Source organism: Pipistrellus hanaki, assembly GCF_964339955.1.
Source record: "Pipistrellus hanaki genome assembly, chromosome: 1".
NCBI lineage: Eukaryota > Metazoa > Chordata > Mammalia > Chiroptera > Vespertilionidae > Pipistrellus > Pipistrellus hanaki.
The window spans coordinates 3,227,479-3,239,735 of record NC_140503.1 but is presented as its reverse complement, the minus strand read 5'-3'; the positions used below and the strand labels follow the sequence as shown (position 1 = coordinate 3,239,735).

General features: G+C 61.3%; 1 protein-coding gene across 1 annotated transcript in view; it reads left to right on the top strand.

The window, feature by feature from the left end:
* SYNE3 (spectrin repeat containing nuclear envelope family member 3) overlaps positions 1 to 12,257 on the top strand; it is a 58,665-nt gene that overhangs the window by 28,232 nt on the left and 18,176 nt on the right. Inside the window, exons 4-8 of the mRNA XM_084879090.1 lie at positions 1,162 to 1,471; positions 5,681 to 5,842; positions 7,582 to 7,929; positions 9,858 to 9,994; positions 11,700 to 11,874. Coding sequence (XP_084735216.1) covers positions 1,162 to 1,471; positions 5,681 to 5,842; positions 7,582 to 7,929; positions 9,858 to 9,994; positions 11,700 to 11,874 — 1,132 coding nt within the window. The remainder of the gene's footprint in view (positions 1 to 1,161; positions 1,472 to 5,680; positions 5,843 to 7,581; positions 7,930 to 9,857; positions 9,995 to 11,699; positions 11,875 to 12,257) is intronic.

The following is a 12,257-nucleotide window of genomic DNA, read 5'->3' as shown; positions in this document are numbered from 1 at the left end:
GCCCGTTCTGACTCTATTCGAGCGGAATGAGGAGAGCAGGCCGCGGGAGCCCAGCTTGTTTTGCCAACGGTTAATTCCTGTTCGGCTTGTCACGTGCGCAGCGCCAGCGGGACGGAATGGCCCCGATGGAGAGCGGCCCCGCGGAGGGAGGCCTGAGGGAAGCCTGGCAGGGCCCCGTGGGGCTGGGCAGAGGGAGGCCTCCCACTCTGGAGGCTACTTGCTGTGTGGCCTTGGGAAAGTGACTTGACTTCTCTGAGCCTCAGGCTTCTCATCTAGACAATGGGTATAATCAAACGTTCCCTGAAGGCTGTCAGGAGGATGGAAGGGGGAGACAGGCACACAGTAGGCCCTCAGCAAACGGGTGCTCCATCTTTTTATTTTATTTTATGTTTTTATTGATTTCTGAGAGGAAGGGAGAGGGAGAGAGAAAGAGAAACATCAATGATGAGAGAGAACCATGGATCAGCTGCCTCCTGCACGCCCCACCCTGGCGATTGAGCCCCCAACCTGGGCATGTGCCCTGACCGGGAATCGAACGGTGGCCTCCTGGTTCACAGGTCGACGCTCAGCCCTGAGCCCCGCCGGCCGGGCGGCCTCTTAAACCCAGAACGCGGAGTGGGCAGGGGGACCTTTCACGGGGCGTTTGCTTTCCAACCTTTGTCACTTGGGATTCCACAGTGGCTCCAGGTGACCGGACAGACAGGGCCACAGCCATGCTACAGATGGGGAAACTGAGGCGAGTGAGGAGGCAGGGCTGTGCAGTGAGTTTTGGGCTCCCTGGAGCCCACACAGAGGCCCTCAACCTCTGTCCCCACTGTGTGATGACGAGCCCACAGATACTACTTCACCCCTGCGGCATTTGGGAACCTGTTAGTGGGGGTTCAGGACTAGAATTTGGGGCGCTGGTAGCTAAGGCTCCAGAAGCCAAGTTAGCAAGGCTACAGGTCTCAGGGCAGAGACCTGACCCCTCGTCCCTTGGAGCTTACTGAGCAGACACGGGGTCCTGTCCAGTGGGACTGAACAAGGGCCTGGGATCCAGTGTCTGTGAGCTGCCCAGGCGGCTCTGAGGCCCCGAGAGGGCGGCGGCGGGTCCCTCCCCCCGCCCCGCGTCCCCAGCGCGGGGAGCGCCGGGTGGCTCACGGCCTGTCTCTGCGCCCACAGCCGCATCGAGTGGGTGTGGCTGCACTGGAGCGAGTACCTCCTGGCCCGCGACGAGTTCTACCGCTGGTTCCAGAAGGTGACGGTGGCGCTGGCGCCGCCGGTGGAGCTGCAGCTGGGCCTGAAGCAGAAGCAGTGGCAGCTGGGCCAGGCGCAGGTGCTGCGGCTCAGCGTGGGCCACCAGGCCGTGCTGCTGGACCGGCTGCTGGAGGAGGCGGCCTCGCTGTTCCACAGGATCGGCGACCCCAGCGTGGACGAGGACGCGCAGGCGCAGATGAAGGCCGAGTACGAGGCCGTGAAGGCCAGAGCCCAGGTGGGGAGCGGTGGGCCGTTTGCCCGTCCGTCCGCCGTTTACCGTCTGTCTACCCCTCCATCTGCTAAGAACCATCCAGCCACCCATCGACCCCCACTGCTCCCCACCCTCCAGCACCCACCCTCCAGCACCCATCCCTTTCTCCACCTCCCTCTCCACTCACCCACTGATGTCCCCCCTGAGTGCACATCCCCATTCACTGTCCCCCGTTCACCACCTCACTCCTCCACCTGCCTGCCCGACCACCTGTGCAAGCACCTCCTACACCTGTGTTCTCACTGCCCGCCACCCTCCCAACCGATCTCCTATTCACCTTGGCAGCCGCTGTCTGCCCATCCCCCTACTCACCAACCCGACCACCATTCTCCCTCCCACTCACTCACCCATCTCCCCACTATGGACTGTCCCCCCTGTTCACCCCTTCACACACCTACCCACTCCCTACCTGCCACCCATCTACCCACTCCCTACCTACCTACCCACCCGCCAATCTGTCTACCCATCCAACTATCCCTCCACCACTCACCCACCCATTATCTACCATCTGTATACCCAGCGTCACTCTGTGCCGCATACACTGGTGGTGCTGGATGTGTGTGGTTGACCTACTGATGGATGGTTCATAGGCCGGTGCCCAACCACTGAGCCACACCGGCCTGGCTGGAGGGAGATTCTTGATGAGTGCGTCTGGCCCCGCCGGGGGTGAGAGTTGGGGGTAGGCAGGAGCACTGTCCTCAGGGGACGGGACAGGCTGGTAGCCAGTAGGGTCTTGCATGCTTACTTTGTTGAGTGGCTGTAGTCCAGCGGCTGCCTTTCCCGAGGTGCCGGGCCCTGACAGCAGGGGCGTCCGGCCGGCATCGGCATGAATCACCGCCGTCCGCGCAGCCCGGGCCCAGCTGCATTCGCGCAGCCTCCTTGCCGGCTGGTTGGGTTCTGACGCCTGGCAGCCCCGCGGCCACAGACGGCTTCGCTGTTGGGTCTAACGCGCGAGGGCTGTGACTCTCCGTTTGTCACCCCGTCACCCTCCCCGCGCGGTCCGTGGTGAACCGTGCTGTGCTCTCTCCCCTGGCACGGAGCTCGTCTGGACGGCTGCCTGCTTGGCCCCGGTCCTGTCCGGGCCGCTCCCCGAGGCTTTATTTACTCTGTCCCCGAGTGCCAGCACCTCATCTCACACACACACACACACACACACATACTCATACACACACACACATATTCATACACACACACACTCACACACACACACACATACTCATACACACACTCACACAGAGACACACACACACACTCACACAGAGACACACACACACACTCACACAAACTCACACACACACAGACACACACCTGTCTGGGCCGCTCCCAGAGGCTTTATTTACTCTGTCCCCGAGTGCCAGCACCTCATCTCACACACACACACACACACACACACACTTATACACAGACACACACACACAGACACACACACACAGACACACACACACATTCACACACAGACACACACACATACTCATACACACACACATACACATACACACTCACACACAGACACACACACACACAGACACATACTCATATACACACTCACACACACACCTGTCCGGGCTGCTCCCAGAGGCTTTATTTACTTTGTCCCGGGTGCCAGCACCTCATCTCTCTCTTTCTCTCTCTCTCTCTCTCTGTTACACACACTCACACACACACACACACACACACACTCACACGCACCTGCCAGCCGCACGCTCACTGGGGAAGGAAGCTGCCCCATTGCAGCATCTGCAGCCATGAGAGCCGGCCTGCCTGACGCCCTGCGCCTTCTCCCGGACCCACTCCCCGCGGGGGAGGAAGCCCGGGGGAGGCACACAGCCTGGGGAGGGGCAGCCCCGGGCAGCGTGAAGGAGCGGCTGTCCTTCGTCCCTTTGGAGCGTGCACAGTCGTGTGTCCGTCCACCGTGTGTGCCGTCGAAGCTGTGAGCCTCACTTCCGTTAGAGAGAGGGTGCTCAGCTCCTCGCTGAGGGGCGTGGCCTGTGCCTCCGTTTCCCCGGCTCTAAATGGGGGCGTTTTCTCCTCTTGCCATGGTGGTAGCACAGGTTTGAGTGAATCGGTCAGTGTTCCTACGTTTGGCGAGGAGCCCCTCACGCCGCGGACAATAGCAGGAGAGCGTTGGGGTCTGTCTGTCCACGCTCCCCGCTGAGAACGTCTGACTTTGGTCCATCCCTGCTGCCGGGGATGGCCCGCCCGGGGCCAAGAGCCGGGCTCGGCAAACCTCGGCCTGTGGCCGGACCCAGCCCACGTCTGGATTTCGCGTGGCCTGTGAGTGGAAGTGGTTTTTACGTTTTTGAGTGCTGGCGGGGAAATAAAGACAAGGATATTCCATGACACCTACAAACACGAAGCAAACATTTTGGTTTTGCTAGAAGACACCCCCCGCTCGTCCGAGCTGCTGGGGCAGGGGCAGGAGCAGGCGGGGAGGGGGAGCAGCTGCAATGAAACCACGGCAGTGAAGCCAAACCGTCTGCCGTCGGCAACACCGGTCCAGAGCGGGACATGGAGTCCGACTCGGCTCCAGGCCCTGACGAGGCGGGCCTCCCCCTGGTCACCTGCGCGATGGCGGGCGTTGTGGTTGGTGAAGGGGACGTAGGCCGTGCTTGTCCGGGCTGGCCGGTGCTCAGGGGCGTTTCACGGCTTCTTAGATGCAAACCCTTTGCTCCCTCTCCTTGGAGCCCGCCGGCCTGCACCCTCCCCGCCGCTCAGGAAGCTGGCAGAGCTGCCCTGGGCCCGGGGACGGAACCACCGAGTCAGCGTGTCTGTGGGGCCTTGTCCCCCCGGGAGCCCCAGCAGGGGAGGCATCACTCAGCCCGGGCAGCGGGCGATGCTTCATGGAAGGGGGCCGGCGGGGAGCACACCAGAGAGGACAGCCGTGACAGCAGGCAGTGCTCCGTCACGTGCTGCCCGCGGGAGCTGCGGCTCTGACATTTCGTCCTCTCACCCCAGTGAGGCAGGTACTGTTAGCCACCACACCGACGGGGAGGCCTGAGGCGGGCCAGGGTTCAAGGCACAGGCAGTGGGCTTTCCAGCCCAGGGTTTGGACCGCATCTGTCCTTGACCTCCAGGCTGGGGCATGTGGACCTGAGCCTGGGGCAGTGGGGAGCCAGGAAGGGGGTTAAAGAGACGGTGCCATGATGAGGAGCGTGTTTTGAAAACACCGAGTTGCTAGGCGCACAGTAGGTCTTCTATCAGGAACACCAGGCGCACAGTAGGTCTTCTATCCGGAACACTGCTATTTTCCCAAAGGTCAGTCCCCCTCACGGCCATCTTGTCCCCAGGGTGAGGACGTCAGTGGGACTGTCAGAAGGTGGAGCTGCCTCCGACCCGGGTAGGTGCCCGCGGTGCCCTTGGGAGGCAGCGGGCACACACCATCGTCTCGGGCGGAAGCCCCCGGGCCAGCCTTCCCCCGGGCTCCCTCTGGGTGCTTTCCCGGCGGCGATGACCTCGGACAGTCCCTCACCTCCAGGGCTCTGTGTGCCCGTCAGTGGGCCTGGTTAGTGACGGTGCCGCGGGCGGGGCTGGAGGGTTTGGGGATGACTCTGTCTGTGCGGTCCGGAGCAGCGCTGCGCCTCGGGGACCTGGCTGAGTGTCTGGGGCAGCAGTGGCTGTTCCCAGGCCCCTGACTCGAGGGCTGTTCCCAGGACGGGCCCAGCCCTGAATGCTCTGGTCTAAGAGGATAGAGAGGAAAGAGCCCGGCCGGCCTGGCTCAGCGGCTGAGTGTTGACCTATGAACCAGGAGGTCATGGTGTGATTCCCGGTCAGGGCACTGGTCCGGGCTGTGGACCCAGTCCCCAGTGTGGGTGCCCAGGAGGCAGCCTGTGGATAATTCTCTCTCATCATTGATGTTTCTCTCTAGCTCTCTCTCTTCCTCTCTAAAATCATTTTAAAAATAAGATAGAGAAGGGTGTCTAGGACTTCTTTATTTCTAGCAAAAGAGCTGAAATATCCCAGAATCCCAGACCCCCTTACATGTGTGTGTGCGTGCACACGCCACACACGCACGCACACCCCAACACATCATACACACACATGCACGCCCCACACCCCCCCACACACACCACACACGCGTATGTGCACCACACACGTGGGTTACACGCACGCACACACACACGCAGGCCCCAGGCCAGGCGCAGGCCGGCCCTCACGGCGCTCCTCTCCCCCCAGGACCGCGTGGACCTGCTGGAGCAGGTGGCGCGGGAGCACGAGCGCTTCCAGGCGGACGCGGAGGAGCTGCAGCGCTGGCTGAAGGCCGCGGTGGACAAGCTGGACGGCTGCGTGGGGCGGAGCTGCTCGCTGCCCGCCGGCCGCCGGCTCTCGGTGCTGCAGGTAACCGGCTGTGACCACGAGGGCCCCTGGGGGCCCACCCAGGTTCGAGGCTATGCCACCCAGAGGAGGTACAGACCTCCGCCTCATGGGAACCTCTGAGCCAGCGGGCGTTTGGAAACCCAGGGCCACGGCAGCGTGGTCTAGACTGGGGTTGCCAACGGGGCCCTGGCATGACAGCCCCTTATGGAAACAACCGGGTTTTTGTCAGTAGGGCATTGGATAAATGTAATATTACACACACACACACACACACACACACACACACACACTAGAGGCCCCGGTGCATGAAACTCGTGCACAGGGGTGGGGTGGTGTCCCTCAGCCCAGCCTGCACCCTCTCCAATCTGGGACCCAGCAGCCGGACATCCCTCTCACAATCCAGGACTGCTGGCTCCCAACTGCTCCCCTGCCTGCCTTCCTGATTGCCCCTAATCGCTTCTGCCTGCCAGCCTGATCACCCCCTAACCACTAACCTGCCAGCCTGATTGATGCCTAACTGCTCCCCTAACTACTCTCCCCTGTAGGCCTGGTCCCCCCACAACTGCTCTCCCCTGCCGGCCTGGGTCCCCCCAACTGCCCTTTCCTGCAGGCCCGGTCGCCTCTTAACTTCCCTCCTCTGCCGGCCGGTTCACCCCTAACTGCCCTTACCTGCAGGCTTGATTGTCCCCAACTGCCCTCCCTCACAGGCCTGGTCCTTCCCATCTACCCTCCCCTGCTGGCCATCTTGTGTGTTGGAATGATGGTCAATTTGCATATTACTATTTTACTAGATAGGACACACACACACACACACACACACACACAAGAGGCCTGGTGCACGAATTTGTGCACAGGTGGGGTCCCTCAGCCTGGCCTGCAATCGGGGCCAATTGAGGCCATGTCATCTAGTCCTTATCGACCAAGCTGGGGGGGAGGGACCATGGGAGGTTGTCCAGCCATGGGAGATTGGCTGTTGGAGCACACTGACCACAAGGGGCAGCTTCTGCGTTGAGCGTCTGCCCCCTAGTGGTCAGTGTATGTCATAATGACAGGTTGCTTAGGTCTATTATGGAGGAATATTATGGAGGAATATTATGGAGGAATATTACAATTAGAAGGAATGAAGTACTGATAGACAGCAGAATCTGAAAAAGCATTATGCTAAGTGAAAGAAGCTAGTTTCAATAGATAACATCTATAATTTCAAATAAGTTCTAGAATCTTCCAGGATGTTAGAGGTGCTGCATGTTTGATAACAAGGTGGACTACATGAGCATGCATATTTCTCAGAACTCTGAACAGTGACACCTAAGGCCTGTATACTTCATTTTAAAGGCAGTTTCAAATAAAATAGGTTTAAAGGTGTTTGTAGAACAATTTTTTTTAAAATTAAAAGCCAATGACCATTTATTTTAAAAAGAAACTTGATTGCTTTGTTGTAAGTGGAGAACCAGCACTCACTCCTAATTAGCAGGTAACCATAGAGGTGAACATCATGACACCAAGCGGGGTCGTGGGCTTCTGCCATGTTACAGGCAGACTCCCCAATGCCCGGGTGTTAAAGATGGGTGTCTCCCCCAGACGACGGGCTCCTGGGCTCTGAGGAGAGCAGGAAGGATGTGGGCGGGAGCCGTGAGTCGGGGCTGCTGAGGCAGACAGTCCCCCGGGGAAGGTGCCACCGCTCTCCCGGCTCCCGGTCCCCGCTGGGCAGGAGCGCCCTCACGTCTCCTGTCCTTCTCCTGTCCTCCGTTCCCCTCCAGGACATCGCCGAGGATCTGCCCCGGGGCGAGGAGTCCCTGAGGAGGCTGGAGGCGCAGGCGGAGGCCGTCATCGGGAACACCTCTCCCCTGGGCGCCGAGGAGATCGCCCGGGAGCTGGAGGAGATGCGGGCAGTCCTGGAGAGGCTCCGCGGCCTCCGGGAGGAGGAGGAGGGGCGGCTGCGCGGCCTGCTCGAGTCCACGGGAGCCTGTGAGCGGCAGCGGGCGCAGCTGGAGGCCGAGCTGGGGGAGTTCCGGAAGGGCCTCCGGAGGCTGGCGGAGGAGGGCCTGCCGCCCGCGGCGAAGGCAGGCACCGAGGACGAGCTGGTGGCCCGTTGGAGACTCTACTCGGTAAGCAGGTTTGACCACGCCCCACAGTCCAGGCGGCGGAGGTGCCTTGGGGTGCCAGCCCCTGGAGTTCAGTCTTGCGGTGGGAGGATCACAGTAAGCTCTAAACACACTCACTCCGCTTTTCCTGGATCGTGGGTGTTTGCACCCATTTGCCGGGAGAGGAGACTGAGGCTGGGAGAGTTTCTCTGTCCCCGTTGTCCTAGGATCACGTGATGAGTCGGTGGGTGAATAGGACCAGAGGTGCATTGTCTCCAGGTCGGCCACGCCCTGCCTGGGGCGGATGTGGGTAGGCTTCCTGAGCAGAGCGATAGGCAGGAGGGAAAACTCCCGGCGGAGATGGTGACAACCAACAGGGGGTCTGGAGACCCAGCAGACATGCCCACCCTGGGGAGGGTGGGGTGGGTTCCAACTCAGACATGATGTCCAATCAGAGCCTCCCACCCCCATATGCACAGGAGCCCTGACTTGTGGACAGAGAGGATTCTATCTAATAAAGAGGGAATAGGCAAATTGACCATCACACCATCACAAAGATGGTGGTGCCCATAGCCACAAGATGGTGGCGCCCAGTCCCCTCAGCCCCACCGGAGTTCCCCAGTCCTTTCAGCCCCACGGGGAGAGGTGGGTGAAGGCACACAGTGTGGCCAGACCCGCCCTCAGCCTCCCATCCGCCCAGGGCTGCCGGAGGCTCAGGTAACCAGGGCCAGCAGAGGCTTGCGCTGCTGGCAGTGGCTGCAGCAGAGGTGTGATGGGGGCATTGCCTTCCCCTGATTGCCAGGTTGCCTCCCGCCCCTGAGGGCTCCTGGATTGTGAGGGGGGGCAGTCTGGGCTGAGGGACCCCCTCCAGTGCATGAATCTTCATGCACCAGGCCTCTCATTTTAAAATAAAGGTAAACATCCCCCCCTCCATTTCTGTCGTTATTTATTAACTCAATTGGCTCCCTCCGCATCAGTTAATTCCATTTTCAGAAATATCTGAAAACAAACGGCCCGGACCCCTGTCCACGCCCCGTTGTCCTGTGCTCGCTCTCCCTTCTGACATGCAGAGCCGTGTTCGTGGGGGAGGCACCAGGCACGCGTACTCGAGGGCCCACTCCTGCTCCTCTAAAGCCCACTCCACCGGGACGGTCACTTCACGCACAGGGACTTGTTTCCCGCCAGCACTGGCCGCCTGGCCCCGTGCAGGTTCGGTGCAGGGGTCAGGGCCGGGGACTTAGGGATCGGACTGCTGGGCCCAAGTCCTGGCTCCTCTCCTTGCCAGCTGGATGCCTTTGGGAGAATGACTTTCATCTCAGAGGCGAAATGGGGATGTGGGTAATGGCCCTTGCCCCACGGTTCCTTATGCACTTGAAAAAGTGCTTTAGAGCCCTGGCCCATTTGGCTCAGTGGATAGAACATCGGCCTTCGGACTGAAAGGTCCCGGGTTCGATTCCGGTCAAGGGCACATATCTCAGTTTCAGGCTCCTCCCCGGCCCAAGCCCCTGTCAGGGCTCATCAGGAGGCAACCCATCAATGTGTTTCTCTCACACCGATGTTTCTATCCTTCCCTCTCTCTTCCGCTCTCTCTAACAATCAGTGGGAAATGTCCTCAGGTGAGGATTAACAAAAAACTCAGCTCTTAGACGAGGCTTCTTGCGTGTGAAATGGGGACAGGGGACTTGCCCTCCAGAATCCGGAGACTCAGTGACTGAGGCCTGAGCACACAGCACCATGTCCGTGCCCCTGGGATGGTCACCGTGCTGTGAGGTGCTGGTGGTGACAACGCTGTGGGGGGCGGGGTGATATGAAGAGAAAGACCAGCTTGGCGGAGGCAGCGTGGGAGGGGGGAGCAGTGACCCCGGGCCACTCCCACCGGCCATGCCCATCGCCCTGAGCACACGCCCTGTCCTGTCCGAGCTCACCACCCCCTCGGGGGCGTTTGTGCGCAGGCGACGCGGGCGGCACTGGCCGCGGAGGAGCCCCGGGTGGACCGGCTGCAGGCCCAGCTGAGGGAGCTCATCGCCTTCCCCCACGACCTGCAGCAGCTCCCCGACAGCGTCGTCCAGGCCGTCCAGGAGTTCCAGAGGTGTGGGGCTGTGCTGAGGCCGGGGGTCTGGGGGCGGGGCTGGGGGCCGAGGGTGGGGCTGGGAGCGGGGCTGGGGGGATCTGGGGGACCGAGGAGGGCTGCTCGAGGCTTCTCTCCCCATGGAACGCTGCCTCCAGGAGGCGGGCTGCTTCTCTTGCAACCTGGTAATATGCGTGCACCTTGTACCCCTCAGTGACGGGCGTCCAGGGTGTCAGCTTGCTCTGTTTAGTCATGGTCCCTTCCTTTAAAATATTGTAAATACAGTTTATTGATTTCAGAGAGGGAGGGAGAGGAAGAGTAACATCCACGATGAGAGAGAATCATGGATCGCTGCCTCCTGCACTCCCCCTACTGGGGATGGAGTCCACACCCCAGGCCTGTGCCCTGACCGGAATTGAACCGTGACCTCCTGGTTCCTAGGTCGACACTCACCCCCTGAGCCAGGCAGTCACTAACCCTTTGGGTAGAATTTATGTTTCACTCCAAACAGAGGCCTTCCTCCGTGCGGACTGCTCCTTCACCACTTCACCCCATCTCCCTGTGCAGCTTACGCTGGGGCCACCAGGCAGTGGCCAAGGGGGGGACTCCTCAGGGCAGACACCTCTGCTCCCCTCGGCCACCCCGGGTGCAGGCCCCCCACTTTCCCAGCAGCAAAGACCAGCGCCCATGCTCTGTGCCACCGAGCATGGGCCGTTCGGAATCCTTAGCCATGTTTGCTCCGTGAGCCTGAGAGGTTCAGACTCACCCTCCGCGGCTCATTCCTCTGCCTGTTCCCGGCTCCCCCTGCATGAACCTAGGGGCTCCCCCTGCTGGGTGTCTCTGCCCCACAGGGTGCTCAGGGCCCACCTCTGCACTTTCAGAGCAGCGGCCTGGGGCCCCGGGGTGCCTACCTGGTGGTGGTGGTGGTGGTGGTGGTGGTGATAATGGTGGTGGTGGTAGTGGTGATGGTGGTGGTGGTGGTGGTGGTGGTGGTGGTGGTGGTGATGGTGGTGATGATGATGGTGGTGGTGGGGCAGGGGGTGCTGGCCTCTTCTGAGCACAAAGCTGCGTGGGACGGGGGCCCCCATTTCTATGCTGAGGCGCTCGGGGCTGCCGGCCTCTGCCTGGTTCTGGGCATGGCCGTGGAAAAGCCATAGGAGCTATTGGGGCCTGGGACCAGGGCCTCCTACTCCAGAAAGGGTCTGTTTGCTCGGCGAGGTGCCCGGGGGCACGCAGCACCCGTCAGGGGATCCCACGCTTTCCTCCTGAGAGCTGGCCTCCCTGGCCGTGACGCTGGGCTGCACGTCTGTTCGAGGCCTGCCTTATTTTTTTAAAAATATATTTTACTGAGTTTTTATAGACAGGAAGGGAGAGGGACAGAGAGTTAGAAACATCGATGAGAGAGAAACATGGACCAGCTGCCTCCTGCACACCCTGTATTGAGGATGTGCCTGCAACCAAGGTACATGCCCTTGACCGGAATCGAACCTGGGACCCTTCAGTCCACAGGCTGATGCTCTATCCACTGAGCCACACCGGTTTCGGCAGGGCTGCCTTATTTGGGGGCACTTTTATCCCGAGGGCATGGCCTGGGCCGTTTAGATGCCCCGGCAACCGGCGCGCTAGGGGAGGGGCCCCCAGGAGCAGTGCAGGCGGCTCCCCAGCGTCGGGGTGGACGCTCCCGGGCTGACCCGCTCCCTGCTGGCTTCTCCCCTCGGCCTCGCAGCTTGAAAGGGAGGAGCGCCCGGCTGCGCAACGCCGCGGGCGTGGAGCTGTGGCGGCGCTTCCAGCGGCCCCTGCAGGACCTGCAGCTGTGGCGGGAGCTGGCCCAGCGGCTCCTGGACGTCACGGCCAGCCTGCCGGACCTGCCCGCCATCCACACCTTCCTGCCACAGATCGAGGTAACCGGGAGGGGGGCTGGCCACGAAGCCGGGGCGGCCGCCAGCCAGACACAGCACCTCCGTCACCCTCGCAGGGCGGGCGTGGGCCCTCTGCCATCTGGGCGGAGCTCACTGCCCGGGTCTGGCACAGGTGTCCCAGATGCCCTCCTCAGAGGCAGAGCTGGTGCCTGGGGGACCCCCTCTACCCGCTCCCTCCGCTCAGACCCACCTCCCAGGAAGGTCACATGTTTGGACAGGTTCCAGCCTCGGCTGATGAGAGGCACAGTCCCCTCGTGGGCACGTGCACGTCCCAGCCTGGAGGGCAGACCTCCACACCATGATAGCCAGCAGCTGTGGTTGTCAGCTGGAACCTGTGGTCCCAACACGTGGCCCCACGTGCCTGA